Below are 22,474 nucleotides of genomic sequence, written 5' to 3'. Positions count from 1 at the left end.
CAGGAAGAGTGAAAGAAGGCATGAAGTTCCTCTAGCAGACGAGGTGAAGGAAAATCCTAAGGCATCCTACAATATGTTAAGAGTGTTACGTAACTGGCAACAATGAATATTAATGGAGACAGGTTTTATAAAAACAACCAAACATTTATTAAACACGTATAAACGATAAGGAGAAAAAACAAAGGAAAACTTTGACCGGAGGTTAAACAGGTACGCAGCCGTTCATTAACTCCACTCGGCTCTGGTTCTTAAAGTGTTAAATGCAAAAACAGTTCTTAAAGCGATACAGTCAGATACAGTTCTTAAAGCGATAACTTCAAAAGTCCAACAGTTTCACACATTCAATTGGGAGAGACTTCTCTGGAGAACGATTTCTTCACCGACGCGCCTTTACAGCCGGTTCTGTCCACAGGATTCCCGATGCCGAAAATAAACAGTTTAAATCGACTGACCTTAAATTCCTTTTAGAGAGAGAGAGCCTTTGCATGAACTCATTGCGCTTTTACAAGAGTTATCTCAATGCAGCTTCTCTTCAACGAAGACTCAATAAGGTCGATCCTTTATTAAACTGCCAAACCGATGCTAACTTCTCTCGATCCTTCACTTCGACGAGTTCTTCACTCTCCCTTCAAAACTGTCAGAATTGAGTAAATTGGCACTTCCAGCCACAAATTTCCAGCTCAAATACAGTATCTTGTAAGAGAACACACCTTCCATTTTAAAAATGAAACTGCGTCACAAAAACAAACACGCAACAGAAACGGAGGCACAACACGTTCTACCCGGAAATCTACAAACTTAAAAACCCTACTGCCTCATCTGAGTCGACCCTTATATAGTCACGGGGGCACATGTCATCACATGACCTCACAACGGGGGGGGGGGAAATCACATCAGGTGACCTCCAAAAGACCATTACAGCTTTCTCAAAAAAAACAGATCTCCTTCAGCATGTAACACCTCCCTCCAAAAAAAAAATTTGGTCTCTTGAAGAACAAAAATTTAACAATTTATACAAAAAAAATACAAAGATATAAAATTTACAAAATACATAATATATACAATCTGATCTTTCAGCCCTTTACAAACTAATGTACAGTAGGAATGTTACAAATGATAAAATATCACTCCAAAAAAAACATTTCCATTGTACATTTAACATCTAGACAAACAGTCAGCAATCACATTGTCTTTACCCTTGACATGAGTGATCAAAATACTGTACTCCTGTAACATTAAACTGGATTATTAAATTGGAGTTTAATTTCCTTAACCCTTCTCCTTAACACACAGTAGCAACCTCTCTCATATAATACGGTTTTATCATATTTATATGACACAACTGTGTTGTCTTTCTCCTATCTGGGGTTTTTACCACATAATCCACCTCATTTACTTTAGATTTAATCTCATAAGGACCATGGAATTTGGCTTGTAATGGGTTTGTTTGCACTGGGAAAAGAACCAACACCTTATCTCCAGGCTTAAATGGTCTCACCCTAGCTTCCTTATCATACCAAGTCTTCATCTTCTCTTGAGCTAACTTTAAATTTTCCTTGGCCATACTACAAGCTTTGTACGATCTGTCTTTAAATTTCAAAACATAATCTAACAAACTAGTGTGTACGTCTTTATTAATCCACTGTTCCTTCAACAAAGCCAAAGGTCCTCGAACTCTATGTCCAAACACAAGTTCAAAAGGACTAAAACCTAATGATTCCTGTACTGCCTCCCTGACTGCAAAAAGTAGTAAATGTATACCTTCATCCCAATCCTTTTCATTTTCTACACAATATGTCTTAATCATAGTTTTTAGTGTAGAATGAAATCTCTCCAAGGCTCCTTGTGATTCTGGATGATAGGCTGAGGAAATAATCTGCTTTGCTCCCAGTTTATAAACTATCTGCTGAAACAACCCAGACATAAAATTACTTCCTTGATCTGATTGTATTTCCTTAGGCAACCCAAAATAAGTGAAGAATTTTATAAGAGCTTTTGTCACAGTTTTGGCTGTTATATTCCTAAGAGGTACTGCCTCTGGAAACCTAGATGCTGTGCACATAATAGTTAATAAATATTGATGTCCAGTTTTAGTTTTTGGCAAGGGACCTACACAGTCTACAATGGTTTTTGAAAACGGCTCACCAAATACAGGAATTGGTTGCAGTGGGGCCACTGGAGTAACCTGATTAGGATTACCAACAATTTGACATGTATGACACGTTCTACAAAATGTTGCCACATCTTGTCTTAAGCTAGGCCAATAAAAATGTTTAGAAACTTTGTTCATAGTTTTCTTTACCCCTAAATGACCACCCAAAGGAATACTATGAGCCATAGTCAAAATCTCATTTCGGTAAGTTTTAGGAACAACAACATGATGATTAACTTCCCATTCCTCACTAGCGGGAATTGTAGGCGATCTCCACTTTCTCATTAATACCCCCTTTTCAAAATAATATCCAGCTGGTACTTTTTCAATCTCACTATCTGGAAGAGCTTGTTCTTTTAATTTAACTATCGCAGGATCCCTGCCCTGCTCTGCTATCATTTCCTTCCAAGATAAAGACAAATCTTCCTGATCAGACTTACCATCAAAACCCTGATCAAATAAGGTAGGTAAGAAAGTTTCTGATACATCCTCAAAATTCGAATCTTGATTTGAACTGTCATGGGTAACAACCACATCCTTCACATCAGTCTTTTTAGCCATAGCTCTTGTTACAACACAGGAAGAATCTGTGTTAGAATCCATCTGTGGTTCCTCAGAATTTGAAGTTATTGTCAAATGCACTTCAGAAAAAACTTGTCCACCTGCTAAATCATTCCCTAACGAAAAAGAAACATCATTCACAGGTAAACTGGATTGTAGTCTTACTTTAACAACCCCTGTAACTAATCCTGACCTTAAATTTACTCTATGTAAATGTACTGGCCTAAGGGCACTCCCTACTCCTCTTATATAATTTACTTCACCAGTGTCAGACTCATCATTAAACCTTAGCACACTGTCTAATATTAGTGATTGTGAAGCTCCAGTATCTCTAAGTATCCTTATCGGTACTACATTGGATCCTTCTTTCAAGGATACAAATCCTTCTGTTATAAAAGCCTCATATCCCTTCTTAATTTGGTCAGACTCTGATACATCTTCAGTAATATTTTCTAAACCCTGTGGTTTTACAGGTTTTCCAATATGCTGCACACAAGCATCTGGGGCCACTTCTTTCTCTTTCCGTTTCAATCAGAAGCAATTAGCCACTACGTGTCCAGGTTTCTTACAATAATTACAAATACTACCAAAATGTCTTTCCTTCACATGTCTCCCTTCATCCTTACTTTTCTCATCAACTTCAAATTTAATGTCTGATTTACCTTGACTCTCTGTGTTAGTTTTCCTTTTAAAAATTTTACCTGGAGAAAATTTATTCTTGTGAATTAAAACATACTCATCAGCCAACTTAGCACTCTCCTGCAATGTAGCAGTGTCCCGTTCATTTAAGTATGTTCTCACTTCAACAGGAACGGTTCTTTTAAATTCCTCCTGCAAAATCAGCTCTTTCAATTTATTATACTCCCCATTCACATTTTTAGAGAAAACCCATCTCTCAAAACACACAGATTTCTCATAGGCAAATTCCACATAAGTTTTTCCACCGATTCCTTTAAACTTCTAAATCTTTCTCTATACGCTTCTGGAACCATCTCGTATGCTTTTAATATATTTTCTTTAACAATATCATAATTCAGTGCTTGCTCAGCATTTAAAGCTGTATAAACTTGTTGTGCCTTGCCTTTAATTACACTTTGTAACATCACTGGCCATTGGTCCTTCGGCCACTTTAAACTCAGAGCAACTATTTCGAAAAGCTGATAATATGCATCCACATCAGCTTCATTAAATGGAGGAGCCAAAACAACCTCACGATTAGCAATAAATTCTTTTGTAGAACCAGCAGACTGATTCCCAGACCTTATTCTCTCCATCTCTAGCTCAAATTTCCTCTGGTTTTCAGCTTCTCTTTCTCTCATTTCCACTTTAAATCTTTCAAACTTTAACTGTTCAAGATGCAACTGCATTTCCAGATTACTCATTGGAAACTTATCTAACACCTCCTCCTCAAAACATTTCAAATTAATATAATGTTCAGCAATTTTTCTTTGTATGAAAGCCTTGGTATAATTTCTCATAATTCCTTTAATATCCAACTTCTTAGCAATCTCCAATACCACAGGTTTTCTCGCATTCTCTAAAAATCCCGAGTCAGGCATCTTCAAAAACTCGTCAATATCCATTGTTGCCGAATACAACACACACGCACCAATCAAACCAAAAAAAAAACGGGTATTCCCTTTTACCAAATGAAAATGGCAATTACCAGCACTTAAACTCAAAATTGGAACATATCCCGAATGAGCCCCCACAAAATTATGTTACGTAACATGCAACAATGAATATTAATCGAGACAGGTTTATAAAAATAACCAAACATTTATTAAGCACGTATAAACGATAAGGAGAAAAAACAAAGGAAAACTTTGACCGGAGGTTAAACAGGTACGCAGCCATTCATCAACTCCACTCGGCTCTGGTTCTTAAAGCATTAAATGCGAAAACAGTTCTTAAAGCGATACAGTCAGATACAGTTATTAAAGCGATAACTTCAAAAGTCTAACAGTTTCACACATTCAATTGGGAGAGACTTCTCTGGAGAACGATTTCTTCACCGACGCGCCTTTACAGCCGGTTCTGTCCACAGGATTCCCGATGCCGAAAATAAACAGTTTAAATCAACTGACCTTAAATTCCTTTTAGAGAGAGAGAGCCTTTGCATGAACTCATTGCGCTTTTACAAGAGTTATCGCAATGCAGCTTCTCTTCAACGAAGACTCAATAAAGTCGATCCTTTATTAAACTGCCAAACTGATGCCGACTTCTCTCAATCCTTCACTTCGACGAATTCTTCACTCTCCCTTCAAAACTGTCAGAATTGAGTAAATTGGCACTTCCAGCCACAAATTTCCAGCTCAAATACAATATCTTGTAAGAGAACGCACCTTCCATTTTAATAATGAAACTGCGTCACAAAAACAAACACGCAACAGAAATGGAGGCACAACACGTTCTACCCGGAAATCTACAAACTTAAAAACCCTACTGCCTCACCTGAGTCGACCCTTATATAGTCACAGGGCACATGTCATCACGTGACCTCAACGGCGGGAAAATCACATCAGGTGACCTCCAAAAGATCATTACAGCATTCTCAAAAAAGAAACAGATCTCCTTGAGCATGTAACAAGAGCAAAAGGATTGCGAGCGACAAAATTGGTTGCTCTGGAAGATCAGAATGGTAATCCATGGGTAGAGCCAAAACAGATGGGAGAGACCTTAAATGTTTTCTTTGCATCTGTATTTACTCAGGAGATGGACACAGAGTCTATAGAAGTGATGCAAAGCAGCATCAACTTCATGGGCCTTGTAAAGATTACAGAGCAGGAGATGTTTGTTACCCTGTGGCAAATCAGGGTGGATAAATCCCCAGGGGCTGACAAGGTATTCCCTCAGACCTTACGGAAGGCAAGTGCAGAAATTGATGGGGCCTTAGTAGAAATACTTAAAACATCTTTAGCAACAGGAGAGGTACCAGAGTATTGGAGGATAGCCAATGTTGTTCCACTGCTTAAGAAAGGCTCTAAAGAGAAACCAGGAGATTGTAGGGCTTAATGACTCAAGTTGACAAGACAAGACAAAGGAGCAGAAGTCGGCCATTCGGCTCATCGAGTCTGCACCGCCATTTTACCATGAGCTGATCCATTCTCCCATTTAGTCCCACTCCCCCGCCTTCTCACCACAACCTTTGATGCCCTGGCTGTTCAGATGCCTATCAATCTCTGCCTTAATTACACCCAATGACTTGGCTTCCACTGCCACCGGTGGCAACAAATTCCACAGATTCACTACCCTCTGGCTAAAAAAATTTCTTCACATCTCTGTTCTGAATGGGCGCCCTTCAATCCTTAAGTCATGCCCTTTCGTACTAGACTCCCCCACCATGGGAAACAATTTTGCCACATCCACTCTGTCCATGCCTTTCAACATTCAAAATGTTTCTTCTAAACTCCAAGGAATACAGTCCAAGAGCAGACAAACGTTCCTCATATGTTAACTCTCTCATTCCCAGAATCATTCCAGTGAATCGTCTCTGAACCCTCTCCATCGTCAACACATCCTTTCTTAAATAAGGAGCCCAAAACTGCCCACAGTACTCCAAGTGAGGTCTTGCCAGTGCTTTATAGAGCGTCAACATCATATCCCTGCTCCTATACTCTATTCCTCTAGAAATGAATGCCAACATTTCATTTGCCTTCTTCACCACCGACTCAACCTGGAGGTTAACCTTAAGGGTATCCTGTACGAGGACTCCCAAGTCCCATTGCATCTTAGAACTTTGAATTCCCTCCCCATTTAAATAATAGTCTGCCCATTTATTTCTTCTGCCAAAGCGCATAACCATACACTTTCCAACATTGTATTTCATTTGCCACTTCTTTGCCCATTCTCCCAATCTATCCAAGTCTCTCTGCAGACTCTCTGTTTCCTCAGCACTACTGGCCCCTCCACTTATCTTTGTATCATCAGCAAACTTAACCACAAAGCTATCTATTCCATAATCCAAATCGTTGATGTACAACGTAAAAAGAAGCGGCCCCAACATGAACCCCTGTGGAACACCACTGGTAACCGGCAGCCAACCAGAATAGGATCCCTTTATTCCCACTCTCTGTTTCCTGCCAATCAGCCAATGCTCTATCCACGTATGTAACCTTCCGGTAATTCCATCAGGTCTTATCTTGTTAAGCAGCCTCATGTGTGGCACCTTGTCAAAGGCCTCTGAAAATCCAAATATACAACATTCACTACATCTCCCTTGTCTGGCCTACTTGTAATTTCCTCAAAAAATTGCAATAGGTTTGTCAGGCAGGATTTTCCTTTAAGGAAACCATGCTGAGTTCTGCCTATCTTGTCATATGCCTCCAGGTACTCCGTAACCTCATCCTTGACAATCGACTCCAACAACTTCCAAACCACCAATGTCAAGCTAACAGGTCTATAATTTCCTTTTTGCTTCCTGGCCCCCATCTTAAATAGCGGAGTGACATTTGCAATCTTCCAGTCCTCCGGAACCATGCCAGAATCTATTGACTTTTGAAAGATCACTGCTAATGCCCCCGTAACCTCCACAGCTACTTCCTTCAGAACACACGGGTGCATTCCATCTAGTCCAGGAGATTTATCTACCTTTAGACTACTCAGCTTCCTGAGTACTTCCTCTGTCATAACTATGACTGCGCACACTTCTCTTCCCTGACACCCTTGAGTGTCCAGTGTACTGCTGACGTCTTCCTCAGTGAAGACTGATGCAAAATATTCGTTCAGTTCCTCCACCATCTCCTTATCTCCCACTACAATTTCTCCAGCATCATTTTCTATTCCTCCTATATCTACTCTCACCTGTCTTTTACTCTTTATATACTTGAAAAAGCTTTTAGTATCCTCTTTGATATTATTTGCTAGCTTCTTTTCATAGTTTGTCTTTTCTCTCTTAATGATCTTTTTAGTTTCCTTTTGTAAGCTTTTAAAAACATCCCAATCCTCTGACTTTCCACTAATTTTTGCTTCCTTGTATGCCCTCTCCTTTGCTTTAACCTTGGCTTTGACTTCTCTTGTCAACCATGGTTGCATCTTTTTTCCATTTGGAAATTTCTTCTTTTTTGGAATATACCTGTCTTGCACCTTCCTCACTTCTCACATAAGCTCCAGCCACTGCTGCTCTGCCATCCTTCCCGCTAGTGTCCCTTTCCAGTCAACTTTGGCCAGTTCCTCTCTCATGCCACTGTAATTTCCCTTACTCCACTGAAAAACCGACACATCGGATTTTGGCTTCTCTTTCTCAAATTTCACAGTGAACTCAATCATGTTATGATCACTGTCTCCTAAGGGTTCCTTCACCTCAATCTCTCTAATCACCTCCGGTTCATTACACAATACCCAATCTAGTACAGCCGATCCCCTAGTGGGCTCAACAACAAGCTATTCTAAAAAGCCATCTCGCAGACATTCTACAAATTCTCTCTCTTGAGATCCAGTGCCGACCTGATTTTCCCAATCCACTTGCATGTTAAAATCCCCCACTATTATCATAACACTGCCCTTCTGACAAGTCTTTTCTATTTCCTGTTGTAATTTGTAGTCCATATCACTGCAGCTGTTAGGGAGGCCTGTATATAACTGCCATCAGGGTCCTTTTACTCCTGCGATTTCTGAGCTCAACCCATAAAAATTCTACACCTTCCAATCCTATGTCACCTCTTTCTAATGATTCAATATCATTTCTTACCAATAAAGCCACACCGTCCCCTCTGCCTACCTGTCTATCCTTCCGATACACCATGTATCTTTGGACGTTAAGCTCCCATAGACATGCATCCTTTAGTCACATCTCAGTGATGGCCACAATATCATACCTACCAATCTGTAGCTGTACGACAAAACCATCCACCTTATTCCTTATGCTGCGTGTATTTAAGTATAAAACCATAAGAGCAGTGTTTGGTATTTTTTGCTTTGATTGCACTGCAACTCATCCCAATGGCTGCAAATTTGCCCCATCACTTGCCTTGCCTTCCTGACATCTTTACTACTCACTATCTCAGATTTATTTCCGTTTTCCCCTTCCTCCGCTCTATCATTCCGGTTCCCATCCCCCTGCCAAATTAGTTTAAACCCTCCCTAACACCTCAATTAAACCTTCCCGCCAGGATATTGGTCCCCTTCAGGTTCAGGTGCAACCCATCCTTTTTGAACTTCCCCCAGAAGAGATCCCAATGATCCAAGAATCTGAAGCCCTGCCCCCTGCACCAGTCTCTCAGCCACGCATTCATCTGCCTGATCCTACTATTCTTGCCCTCGCTAGCACGTGGCACAGGTAGCAATCCTGAGATTACTACCCTGGAGGTCCTGCTTCTCAGCTTCCTTCCTAACTCCTGGAAGTCTCTCTTCAGGACCTCCTCCCTTTTCCTATCTATGTCAGTGGTACCAACATGTTAAGACGACAGTTAGTAAATACAGGTACTCGAGAAACCAAGAAGCCCAACACTCTACGGCATGCTGCAGAGGCCTGCAGGGCTCATGAGAGTCCCTCTCTCACTAAGGCCAGCACCTCAGGCCCTAGGGGACTCTGGGAAATTCAGGACAGGGCTGGTAAACCCAAGACACCTGATGCTCTCGTGACAGGACTGGAAAATTCAAAGCAGAACATATAACTTGGGAACATTGCACATATAACTTGAAAGTATCACATGTACAGGTGTCCCCCGCTTTTCAAACGTTCGCTTTACGAAATCTCGCTGTTACAAAAGACCTGCATTAGTTACCTGTTTTCGCTAACAGAAGGTGTTTTCACTGTAACGATAAAAGGCAGTGTGCGAAAAAAGCAGCTCGCGATAAAAGGCAGCGCGCACCACGAGCAGCCAAGCTCCTCCCCTGGAACTGCATTCTAGCTGGCATTGCTTAAGCACATGCCTGTGAGCAGCCATTAGCAAGATGAGTTCTAAGGTATCGGAAACGCCTAAAAGGGCTCATAAGGGTGTTACACTTAGCGTAAAACTAGACATAATTAAGCATTTCAATCATGGTGAACGAAATAAGGACAAATTGAGTTTGGCTTGTGGAAGTTGACGAAGATGATGTTGAAGAGGTTTTGGCATCCCATGACCAAGAACTGATAGATGAAGAGCTGATGCAATTGGAAGAGGAAAGGATAACAATTGAAACCAAATGCAGTAGTGAACAGACTGAAAGTGAAGTCGTCCAGGAACTGAACATGAAGCAACTGCATGAGATTTTCGCTGCAATGATTGCAGAATAGTACGACTTTAATTTTGAAAGGGTACGTTGGTTTAGGGCATATTTGCAAGATGGTTTGAGTGCTTACAAAGAACTGTATGATAGAAAAATGCGCGAGGCTAAGCACTCAAGCAAGCCTTCCACATCAGCCACAGCAGACGACGAACCTCGACCTTCGACATCGAGGCAGGCAGACATAGAAGAAGATGACCTGCCTGCCCTGATGGAAACAGACGACGATGAGATGGCACCCCAGCGTCCCACCGCCCCAACCTCCAGGCCACGGACCGATACATTGCCGCGGAGAACGCAGCGGTAGCCGGGATGCACCCAGCACATCTTTAAGAATAAAGCTGAAATAAATAAGCTAATTAATTAGGTGCCGCCCAGCACGTAAATGCCAGCCCAGATCAGAGGCAACGCAATTGGCATTGCCTCTGATCTGGGCTGACATTTACGTGCCGGGCGGCACCTAATTAATTAGCTTATTTATTTCAGCTTTATTCTTAAAGATGTGCTGGGTGTGTCCCGGCTACCGCTGTACCGCTGCATGCTTCGTGGATCAGTATCGGTTCGCTGCCTGGATGTTGGGGACCACTACACCACCCCAACCTCTGACGATTCAGCCTAACACAACATCATCAGTGTGCTTGGCGCTGTCGTCCCGATTCCGGTAAGTGATACTACACCGTACATACATTATTTCTACTTTATATAGGCTGTGTATTTTTATGTGTTATTTGGTATGATTTGGCAGCTTCATAGCTTAAAGGTTACTGGAGAGAATGTTTCTGCCGAGAGCACTTGCGTGAGATTTTCGCTTGGAGAACAGTGTGGCAATGATTATAGAGAAGTATTTCTACTTTATATAGGCTGTGTATTTATCATATCATTCCTGCTTTTACTATATGTTACTGGTATTTTAGGTTTTATGTGTTATTTGGCATGATTTGGTAGATTATTTTTTGGGTCTGTGAATGCTCACAGATTTTTCCCATATAAATGAATGGTAATTGCTTCTTCACTTTACGACATTCCGGCTTACAAACCGTTTCATAGGAACGCTCTACCTTCGGATGGCGGGCAAAACCTGTATAACTCTGGAGCATTGAATGTATAACTCAGGAGCATTGTGCATATAGCTCAGGAACAATGCATAAAGCTCAAAAAGAATGCATATAGCTCAGAAACATTGAATGCCATAGGAGACCGAACAAATCTTGTCAACTCAGAGAACCTGGGAAAAATCTTTGATGTAGACTGGAGAAGCTTGGAATGTAAATGGGGAAAACCCGGAATGTAGACTCAGGACACTTGGAACGTAGAGTCGGGACATGAACTGAGTAAAGGAAGCTTCCTCACCTCCAGCCAACCGATGCCCAAGCTGCTGTTCTACCTGCGCTGGATCCATTGATGGTGGGGTCCTTCTGTCACAGTGAGCTTTGCAACGATTGAACCCAGGTGCAGAAGAATGGCAGACTCCCATATAGAGATGGAAATGAGATTACACATTGAAATACCAGGTGGCGTGACCGAGTGAAACCATGAGACAAGTCATTCTAAATACTAGAACCTCGCAATCAGTACTAAAATGGGGTCTGCATTAAATAATCATAGAATGTGGAGTTCCTGTGCTAGTCACAATTAACTTGACAATATTAAACAGGAAGCACAACTCTCATTAAGACAATTAGTAACTACAGGTACTGGAGAAATCTAGATGCCTAACACTCTACAGCTTGTCGCAGTGGCTCTGCAGGGCTTATGAATTAGGTCTCACACCACAGGTCCAGGAAAAGTTATTTACCCCTCAAACATCAGGCTCCTGAACCAAACTGATTGCACAACCTGTGGACCCAACTTCAAGGATTCTACAACTCATGTTCTCAATATTTATTTATTTACATTCCTGTTTATTTATTATTTGTTTCTGTTTTTGTATTTGCAGTTTGTCTTCTTTTGCACATTAGTAATTTGTCAATCTTTGAGTGTAGCTTTTAATTAACTCTATTGTATTTCTTTGCTCTGTGAATGTCCGCAAGAAAATGAATCTCAGGGTAGTATATGGTGACATATATATACTTCGATAATAAATTTACTTTGAACATTAATCTTTTGAATGAAACATCAGCTTTCAGGCATCCCTTATCGCTTCCTCTGGACCATGCTCCCCACTATCAAATACCAGGCCATTGTCTCCCACACAGTCTTAGCCCTCATTTTGTCAAAGATCTTCCCTTCTCAGCTACCAGCTTTGTAGTTCCACTTCTACACCCTGCCCAAGATCTACAAGCAGGAGTGCCCCGTCTGATCTGTTGTTTCATACTGTTCACTCCTCACCAAACCTATTTCCTGCTACCTTGACTTCTTCTTTCTTCCCTAGTCCAGTCCTTTCCTACTTAGATCAGGTACCTTCCACTACTTTGACAGATTCTATTTCTCTTGTCCCAACCAGTTCTTCTTCCCTATGGATGTACAATCTCTACACCTCTTCCTACATGAGTGTCTGAGAGTTCACACTCAGAGTGTAGCCAGCTCCTCTCCACCAATGCACCTATTCACCTGGCTGATCTCTTTCTCACATGAACAGACTCCATTCACTTCCTCCAGATTAAAGGTTTATAATGAATATTCACATGAGCCCAAGCTACAAGGGTCTTTATGGAAATCAGAACACAGAAAAAGAAGCCCTACGTTCTTGTAACTGTTCACATTAAGTCACTTGGTCTCAACATATCAGAGATTTTAATTTTGTTATACCCACTCCTCCCCCTTCTTCTCTCTTTTCTAGTTCTGATGAAGGGTTCCAGACCTGAAACGTTAACTGATTCTCTCTCAATATATGCTGCCTGACCTGCTGAGAGCTAATAACATTTTTTATTTAATATTTTATCCAAATTTAAATTTTTCCTTTACTTTAGCCTTTCAAGGGCACCTTGGCAAACAAAGACTTTTGAAAATCTAAGTATCCTGTTTCAACTTGGCCAATAAAATGCCAATAAACAACTCGAACAATAAAATGCCACTTGCATAATAGGGAAGAGGAATAGATTAATTAGTTAAAGTGTTTCCAGAAAGAATGACAGTAACTTGTTTAAAAGGACACAAATTTATTTAAAATGATTTAAAAGGACACAAATCCTGATTCGGGTTTAATTCGGAGAAGGAAGTCTGAGAATCAGAGCGGGAGTGCGGAGGGAACCTTTTTTGAATTTTTCGGTTTTAATTCATCGGCGTTCAGAGAGGCGGGACTGCGCAGGAATGTGACGTCAGGGAGTGAAGCGCGGAAGATTTAAAAGGAACACAGCCTTATACAGCGGGCAGTGTAGTTTGCAGGCTGTAGAGTGAGCTGGGAGCAGAGTGAAGGCTTAAGGGCTTTGGCTCAACGGGCTTAGGCGGAAACGGGCGAGGCGAAGAAGGTTTGGTATTCATTTTTTGTTGTTATTTGAGGAGGGGGAAGTAGGAGTGTGAGGGCAGCTTGTTGTTCTCGGTGCCGGATGTGGGAGGTCGTGGAGTCTCCCAGCCTCCCAGACGTCCACATCTGCACCAGGTGGGTAAAGATGCAGCTCCTAAGAGACCGCGTTAGGGAACTGGAGCCACAGCTCGATGACCTTCGTATGGTCAGGGAGAGTGAGGAGTTGATAGAGAGGAGTTACAGGCAGGTGGTCACACCAGGGCCACGGGAGGCAGACAAGTGGGTCACGGTTAGGAGGGGGAATAGGAAGAATCAGGTAATAGAGAATACCCCTATGGCTGTGCCCCTTGACAATAAGTACTCTTGTTTGAGTACTGTTGCAGGGGACAGCTTACCTGGGGGAAGAAACAGTGGCCATGCCTTCGGCACAGAGTCCGGCCCTGTAACTCAGAAGGGTAGGGAAAGGAAGAGGAGGGCAGTAGTAATAGGGGACTCGATAGTAAGGGGGTCTTTTAGGTGATTCTGTGGACGCAGTCCGGAGACCCGGATGGTAGTTTGCCTCCCTGGTGCCAGGGTCTGGGATGTTTCTGATCGCGTCCAAGATATCCTGAAGTGGGAGGGAGAGGAACCAGAGGTCGTGGTACATATAGGTACCAATGACATAGGTAGGAAAAGGGGAGAGGTCCTGAAAGAGGAATATAGGGAGTCAGGAAAGGAGTTGAGAAAAAGGACTGGAAAGGTAGTAATCTTGGGATTACTGCCTGTGCCACACGACAGTGAGAGTAGGAATGCAATGAGGTGGAGGATAAATGCGTGGCTGAGGGATTGGAGCAGGGGGCAGGGATTCAAGTTTTTGGGTCATTGGAACCTCTATTGGCGAAGGCGTGACCTATACAAAAAGGACGGGTTACACTTGAATCCTAGGGGGACCAATATCCTGGCGGGGAGATTTGCGAGGGCTACTGAGGTGACTTTAAACTAGAATGGTTGAGGGGAGGGAATCAAATTAAGGAGACTAGGAGAGGGGAGGTTGGTTCACAAATGGAGAAGGCAGGTAGGCGGTGTGTGAGGGAGGATAGGCAGGGGACAGAGATCAGGAGCACTCAGACCAAAGATGTAGGGGACAAGGAAGAAAAAGATAACAAAGTTGTTTGCTCCATTAAGGATAAACAGAGAGTAGGAGGTGGGGAGTTTCTTAAATGCATCTATTTTAATGCTAGGAGCATTGTAAGAAAGGTGGATGAGTTTAGAGCATAGATTGATACCTGGAAATATGATGTTGTAGCTATTAATGAAACGTGGTTGCAGGAGGGGTGTGATTGGCAACTAAATATTCCAGGATTTCATTGCTTCAGGTGTGATAGAATAGGAGGGGTAAGAGGGGGAGGTGTTGCATTGCTTGTCAGAGAAAATATAACAGCGGTGCTCTGTCAGGATAGATTAGTGGACTCATATAGGGAGGCTATTTGGGTGGAACTGAGGAATAGGAAAGGTGTAGTGACACTTATAGGGGTGTATTATAGACCACTTAATGGGGACCGAGAACTGGAGGAGCAAATTTGTAAGGAGATAGCAGATATTTGTAGTAAGCACAAGGTTGTGATTATGGGAGATTTTAATTTTCCACACATAGACTGGGAAGCCCATTCTGTAAAAGGGCTGGATGGTTTGGAGTTTGTCAAATGTGTGCAAGATAGTTTTTTGCAGCAATACATAGAGGTACAAACTAGAGAAGGGGCAGTGTTGGATCTCCTGTTAGATAATGAGATAGAGCAGGTGACAGAGGTATGTGTTGGGGAGCACTTTGGGTCCAGTGATCACAATACCATTAGTTTCAATATAATTATGGAGAAGGATAGGACTGGACCTAGGGTTGAGATTTTTGATTGGAGAAAGGCTAACTTTGAGGAGATGCGAAAGGATTTAGAAGGAGTGGATTGGGACAATTTGTTTTATGGGAAGGATGTAATAGAGAAATGGAGGTCATTTAAAGGTGAAATTTTAAGGGTACAGGACCCTTATGTTCCTGTTAGGTTGAAAGGAAAGGTTAAAAGTTTGAGGGAGCCATGGTTTTCAAGGGATATTGGAAACCTGGTTCGGAAAAACAGAGGGATCTTCAATAAATATAGGCAGCCTGGAGTTAATGAGGTGCTCAAGGAATATAAAGAATGTAGAAAGAATCTTAAGAAAGAAATTAGAAAAGCTAAAAGAAGATACGAGGCTGCTTTGGCAAGTAAGGTGAAAATAAATCCAAAGGGTTTCTATAGTTATGGTAATATCAAAAGCATAGTGAGGAATAAAACTAGTCCCTTAGAGAATCAGAGTGGACGACTACGTGCAGAGCCAAAAGAGATGGGGGAGATTTTGAACAATTTCTTTTCTTCGGTATTCACTAAGGAGAAGGATATTGAATTGTGTAAGGTAAAGGAAACAAGAAGGGTGGTTATGGAAAGTATGACAATTCAAGAAGAGGAAGTACTGGTGCTTTTAAGGAATATAAAAGTGAATAAGTCTCTGGGTCCAGACAAGATATTCCCTAGGACCTTGAGGAAAGTTAGTGTGGAAATAGCAGGGGCTCTGACAGAAATATTTCAAATGTCATCAGAAACGGGGATGGTGCCAGAGGATTGGTGTATTGCTCATGTGGTTCCATTGTTTAAAAAGGGTTCTAAGAGTAAACCTGGCAATTACTGGCCTGTGAGTTTGACGCCACTGGTGGGTAAATTGATGGAAAGTATTCTTAGAGATGGTATATATAATTATATGGATAGGCAGGGTCTGATTAGGAACAGTCAACATGGATTTGTGCGTGGAAGGTCATGTTTGACAAATATTGAATTTTTTGATGAGGTTACTAAAAAAGTTGACGAGGGTAAAGCGGTGGATGTTGTCTATGTGGATTTCAGTAAGGCCTTTGACAAGGTTCCACACAGAAGGTTAGTTAGGAAGGTTCAATCGATAGGCATTAATATCGAAGTAGTAAAATGGATTCAGCAGTGGCTAGATGGGAGACGCCAGAGAGTAGTGGTGGATAACTGTTTGTCAGATTGGAGGACGGTGTGTAGCGGTGTGCCTCAGGGATCTCTACTGGGTCCAATGTTGTTTGTCATATATATTAATGATCTGGATGATGGGGTGGTAAATTGGATTAGTAAGTATGCAGTAAGATAGGTGGAGTTGTGGATAATGAGGTAGGTTTTCAAAGCTTGCAGAGAGATTTAGGCCAGTTAGAAGAGTGGGCTGAAAGAAGGCAGATGGAGTTTAATGCTGAAAAATGTGAGGTGCTACATTTTGGTAGGACTAATCAAAATAAAACATACTTGGTAAATGGTAGGGCATTGAAGAATGCAGTAGAACAGAGGGATCTAGGAATAATGGTGCATAGTTCCCTGAAGGTAGAATCTCTTGTGGATAGGGTGGTGAAGAAAGCTTTTGGTATGCTGACCTTTATTAATCAGAGCATTGAGTATAGGAGTTGGAATATAATGTTGAAATTGTATAAGGCATTGGTAAGGCCAAATTTGGAGTATTGTGTACAGTTCTGGTCACCGAATTATAGGAAAGATATCAATAAAATTGAGAGAGTACAGAGGAGGTTTACTAAAATGTTGCCTGGGTTTCATCTCCTAAGTTACAGAGAAAGGTTGAACAAGTTAGGTCTTTATTCTTTGGAGTGTAGAAGGTTGAGGAGGGACTTGATAGAGGTGTTTAAAATTATGAGGGGGGTTGATAGAGTTGACGTGGATAGGCATTTTCCATTGAGAATGGGGGAGATTCAAACAAGAGGACATGAGTTGAGAGTTAAATGGCAAAAGTTTAGGGGTAACATGAGAGGGAACTTCTTTACTCAGAGAGTGGTAGCTGTGTGGAACGAGCTTCCAGCAGAAGTGGTTGAGGCGGGTTCGATGTTGTCGTTTAAAGTTAAGTTGGATGGATATATGGACAGGAAAGGAGTGGAGGGTTATGGGCTGAGTGCAGGTCGGTGGGACTAGGTGAGAGTAAGAGTTCAGCACAGACTAGAAGGGCCGAGATGGCCTGTTTCCATGCTGTAATTGTTATATGGTTATCTGGTTATATGGTTAACTGATGTTTGGTTGGGGAATGATGGAAAAGCTTTGAATAGTGCATTACAATACTCACAGAGGCACCTATGGAAAGGATTCCTAACCTGGTGATTTATGATGGAAATTTGACATGAAGTTGAAACTAGAGGGAATGAGAATTTCAGATGTTAGTCTGTCCTCTGAGATGATAGTGATAGTTGGTCACAATAAGGAAAGGTGAATGTGTACAGAGGTCAGAAAACTAAAGGGTTGGGTTAGGCCAGAACAAGAAACTCTGGTATATCATCCTGTCAATCAAATAGATTGCTCTCTCAACAAGAGAAAATCTGCAGATGCTGGAAATCCAAGCAGCACATACAAAATGCTGGAGCAACTCAGCAGGCCAGGAAGCACCTATGGAAAAGAGCACAGTTGATGCTTGGGGTTGAGATCCTTCGTCAGGACTGCTCTGTCTCTTATAGATTGTTCTGACTCCTTAAACATAAAGGGAGGTTATAACTCAGTGAGGCATGGTAAATTTTAATTCAAATCTACATTCTAAATTTACCTTGATTAAAGTTTTAATTAAAATTTTAAGAGCCATCTGATAATTTTCAAACTCTGTATTGGGGAAATGTGTTAGCATGAAGTGAAGGTTTATTATCACAAGGATGGAGGTGTCTGAACAAATTGCTATTTTTCAGGCTGAAAGGAGATTGTGCTCCAGGAATCTGTTCTTGGCCTTCCACTGATTCTCCTCTGTCATGTTATTTCCCCAAACAATTCCAACAGAGTTGTCAGGCAAGATACCCTCTTAAGGAAACCATGCTGACTTTGGCCATTTTATCATGTGCTTCAAACTACACTGAAACCTCACCCTTAATAATGGACTTTGAAATCTTATCAATCTCTGATGTCAGGCTAACAAGCCTATAACTTCCTGCCTTTTGCCTCCCTACCTTCATAAAGCGTGGAATAACATTAATGATTTTCCAGTCCTCTGGAACCATTCCTGACTTTAGTGATCTTCAAAGATCACTACTAATTCCTCCATTATCTCTTCAGCTGTCTTTTTCAGAATCCTGTAGTGCAGTATATCTGGTCCAGATGGTTTATCCATCTTCAGAGCTTTCAGCTTCCAAAGAACCTTCTCCTTAGTAACAATAACTACTCTCAATTCTACGCCCCTCCCCCGCCAACTCTCTCAAATTTTTAGTATGTTCCTGGCATCTTCCTCAGTGAAGACTATCATAAAATACTTACTTCATCTGCTATTTCTTTGTTCACCATTACTATTTCTTCAGCACCATTTCCTATGGCGTCTGATGTCTATTCTTCATATATCTGAAAAAAAAACTTTTGATATCATCATCTAGCTTACCTTCATATTTCATATTTCTCTCCTTATTGCTTTTTAGATGCTGTCTGTTGATTTTAAAAGCTTCTCAATCCTCTAGCTTCCTGTAAGTTTTTGTAGTGTTGTTTGCCCTCTCTTTTGCTTTTATGCTGTCTTTGACTTCTCTTGTTAGCCATGGTTGTCTCATTATCCATTTAGAATGCTTCTTCTTCTTTAGGATGAAATGATCCTGCATCTTCTGAATTATTCCCATTACTCCCATTGGATTCCCTTCCTATGAACTTTGGCCAGTTCCTCCCTCACGACTCTGTAGTTAGCTTTATTCAACTTTAATACCAATAGATCTGATTTTAGCATCTCCCTCTTAAACTGAAGAGTGAATTCTGTTATATTAAGATTACTGCCTTCCAAGTTGTCTTTTATCTTAAGATCCCTAATCTAATCTGGTTATTGGATAACATCAAATCCTGAATTGCCTTTCCCGTATTGGGCTTGACCATAAGCTACTCTAAAAGCCACCTCTTGTCCAGATTTTTAGATGATACAAAAATAGGTAGGGGGCAGCTAGTGTTGAGGAAGCAGGGAGTCTGCAGAAGGACTTAGATTGGGAGAATGGGCAAAGAAGTAGCAGATGGACTATAGAGATGATGCCTATCATCATGCAATTGTTTTAGAAGGAATACAGGTGTACACTATTTTCTAATTAGGGAGACAATTTAGAAGTTCGAATTGCAAAGGGATTTGGAAGACCTAGAGCAGGATTTCCTGAAGGTTAACTTGCAGGTTCAGTTGATAATACGAGAGGCACATGCAATGTTTGATATTCATACAAGGGGACAAAATACACAGTGAAAGCAAGGATGTAATGCTGAGGCTTGATAAGACTATATTTGATGTACATATTGTGAGTGTTTTGGGATGTGTGCCCTTGAAGGGGGTCTAGAAGATATATACGAGAATGATCCTAGAAATGAAGAGGAGCATTTTGATGACTCTGGTCTTTAGAGGGATGAAGAGGAATCTCATTGAAACTTTGTGAATATGGATAAAGTGGATGCGGAGAAGGATGTTTCCTATGGTGGGAGAGTCTAGGACCAGAGAGCATAGCCTCAGAATAAAAGGACATTCTTTTAGAACAGAGATGAGATGGAAGTTCCTTAGCCAAAGGGTGTTGAATCTGTGGAATTCATTGTCATAGATGGTTGTAGAGGTCAAGTCATCGGGTATATTTGAAGCAGAATTTGATAGGTTCTTGATTAGTAAGGGTGTCAAAGGTTATGAGAATAAAGCAGGGCAATTGAGCTGACAGAGTTAATAAATCAAACCTGAGCAGACGATGGGCCAAATGGCCTAATTCTGCTTCTGCACCTTATGGTCTTATGGTTGAATTGTACGGGACTTTCTTTGTCAGGAAGAATCTCTGGGATCCTCTCCCCCGTGGTTTGGAGTGATGAGCATTGGAAGATCAGAAGAAAATTTTAAGGATGAAGTAGAAAAATTATTGAAAGATCAAGGAATTGAGGATTATGGGGAACTGATGCAGAAGACCTGGGGTAGATCAGCCATGGTGATATTGAATGTTTTGCAGGGTTGAAGGACTGAGTGGACATATATGTGAAGTTTCCTGCGGGTAAGTTACTTGGCCACTGTAAGCTGCCTCTAAATAGTTAGCTCTGAGATAAGTTTCAGAAAGAACCAAAGGGGAGTGAATGGGTGTGTGTGTGTGTGTGTGTGTGTGAGGGAAACAAGACCCAGGCAAGTAGAGACTGATGAGATTATTCTCCGAAGAGTTGACATGGGCACAGTGGGCCTCCTTCTGTGTTGTCATAAGTTAATGTCTAATGCACAGTGAGGAGAAGGTGGTGGTGGCTCACCTTGTTCCATCCAAGGGCTGTGGTGCGGAAGGTGGTACTAAAGGTACAAGCAGCTTCTGTCAGTGTGTCTGGGCTGGGCTTTCTTTCTGTACCTCACTGAGGGATGTGGAGAAGGCCTGAAGTGAGGGGAATCACAATAGTAATTTACAAGTGATGAATTAATGATTTTCTTTCTACTAGATGAGAAAACTGAATCAAGGGCAATGCACCTTTTGAAATGGTTCTGTGGGATGAGCACGAAGCGTGTGGATACTGCCTTTACTGATGTTGAAGAAAATTATATTGCCTCACTAGAAGAGAATCAGCGAATGAGCTACTTAGTCAATGTTAATTTAGTCATTTGTCTGGCAGCTACCATCTTCCTTTATGCTTATTTTGCTTGAGACAATTAAACAAACTTATGTTTAAAAAGTAACACTTCCTTGAACTCTCAACACATCTGATCCCATGCTGAGTTTAATACTGTTTCTTCCAGAAGTTGTGTGCATATCTTGCTTTTTATTAGCTACAGAATAAAGATTTAACTAACAGCTTGCGTGAAAATTGTTCTTCTTTTAATCGACATGAATCTTCTTCCCAGCTAAGCTAGGCTGTATTGTACATCTACCACAAACAAATCTACCCAGTCACAGCTAGTGCAAGTAAATCTTCCACTGAATTTGTCAGACTGTAGAGACAAATGCCTTGAAGCATCTCTTTTGTAAGTATTCCAGATCTCAGAAGTATGTCTGAAGGCAAAGATAACCCTTGACAGTTTCCTTTCCCAAAGCAAAATCTGAGGGCCCAGTTACAGATAACCAGCTCTGTGGCACAGGGCATGGCATTCACATTCCTGATACCAGACTCCCAAAGTAGACAGTATATTCCAGTCTCCATCAGGTAAGTGATTACCAGCTGGACAAAGAAAAGGTCTGAAGTATGCGCTCAAAGCTTTCTTGAAGAGTTACAACATCCCCCCTGACTAGCCCATAACCATTCAAAATGAAAAAGTATTGAGGATAGTCCTGAGAATCCCAGCTCTGTGCATAAAGTTTGCACATTGTCAAATGGAATTGGAATTCAGCATGAATATTCACCATGAAAATGAGCCCTTCATGTCAATCGAGATTCCCATCTAAGCTAGTCCTGTATATCCAAATCTTTCCGGTCCATATACTAATCAGTGTCTTTTAAATGTTGCTAATGAATCTGCCTCAGTTACTTCCTCTGGCAGCTCATTCCATACACTTACAGGGATTCAGGTTCTTGCACCATTGAGATCTCTTCAGAGGTAGAGGCAATCTGTACAAGAGGGACAAATTGCACTTGAATCAAAGAGGGAGCAATATCCCTGCAGAGAAATTTTCAGTGACCCGTTGACTCTTACCAATTTGTATGAATGTACCACTGAGAGGAGACATGATAGAGGTATACAAGATATTAAGAGGAATAGATAGAGTGGATAGCCAGCGCCTCTTCCCCAGGACACCACTGCTCAGTACAAGGGGACATGGCTTTAAGGCAAGGGGTGGGAAGTTCAAGGGAGATATTAGAGGTAGGCTTTTTACTCAGAGAGTGATTGGTGCGTGGAATGCACTGCCTGAGTCAGTGGTGGAGGCAGATACAATAGTGAAGTTTAAGAGACTACTAGACAGGTATATGGAGGAATTTAAGGTGGGGGGTTATATGGGAGGCAGGATTTGAGGGTCGGCACAACAATGTGGGCCTAAGGGCCTGTACTGTACTGTACTACCCTATGTTCTATGTGACACAAGAAACTGCAAAAAGTTGTAGACAAAGCTCAGTACATGTACATCATGGAAACCAGCATCCGCTCTATGCACACAATACTGACAACATGCTGGAGGGACTCAGCAGGTCAGGCAGCATCCGTGG

At 41.5% G+C, this 22,474-nt stretch overlaps 1 protein-coding gene across 1 annotated transcript in view; it reads left to right on the top strand.

Annotated features, from left to right (window-relative positions):
• LOC140203402 (sodium/myo-inositol cotransporter 2-like) overlaps positions 1-20,982 on the top strand; it is a 134,123-nt gene extending 113,141 nt beyond the window's left edge. The window contains exon 14 of the mRNA XM_072269460.1: positions 20,780-20,982. Within this exon, the coding sequence (XP_072125561.1) occupies positions 20,780-20,982 (203 nt within the window). The remainder of the gene's footprint in view (positions 1-20,779) is intronic.
• Positions 20,983-22,474: the final 1,492 nt, after the last annotated feature.

The sequence above is a fragment of the Mobula birostris genome, chromosome 9 (assembly GCF_030028105.1).
Source record: "Mobula birostris isolate sMobBir1 chromosome 9, sMobBir1.hap1, whole genome shotgun sequence".
Lineage (NCBI taxonomy): Eukaryota > Metazoa > Chordata > Chondrichthyes > Myliobatiformes > Myliobatidae > Mobula > Mobula birostris.
This window is presented reverse-complemented; position numbering and strand designations above follow the sequence as displayed.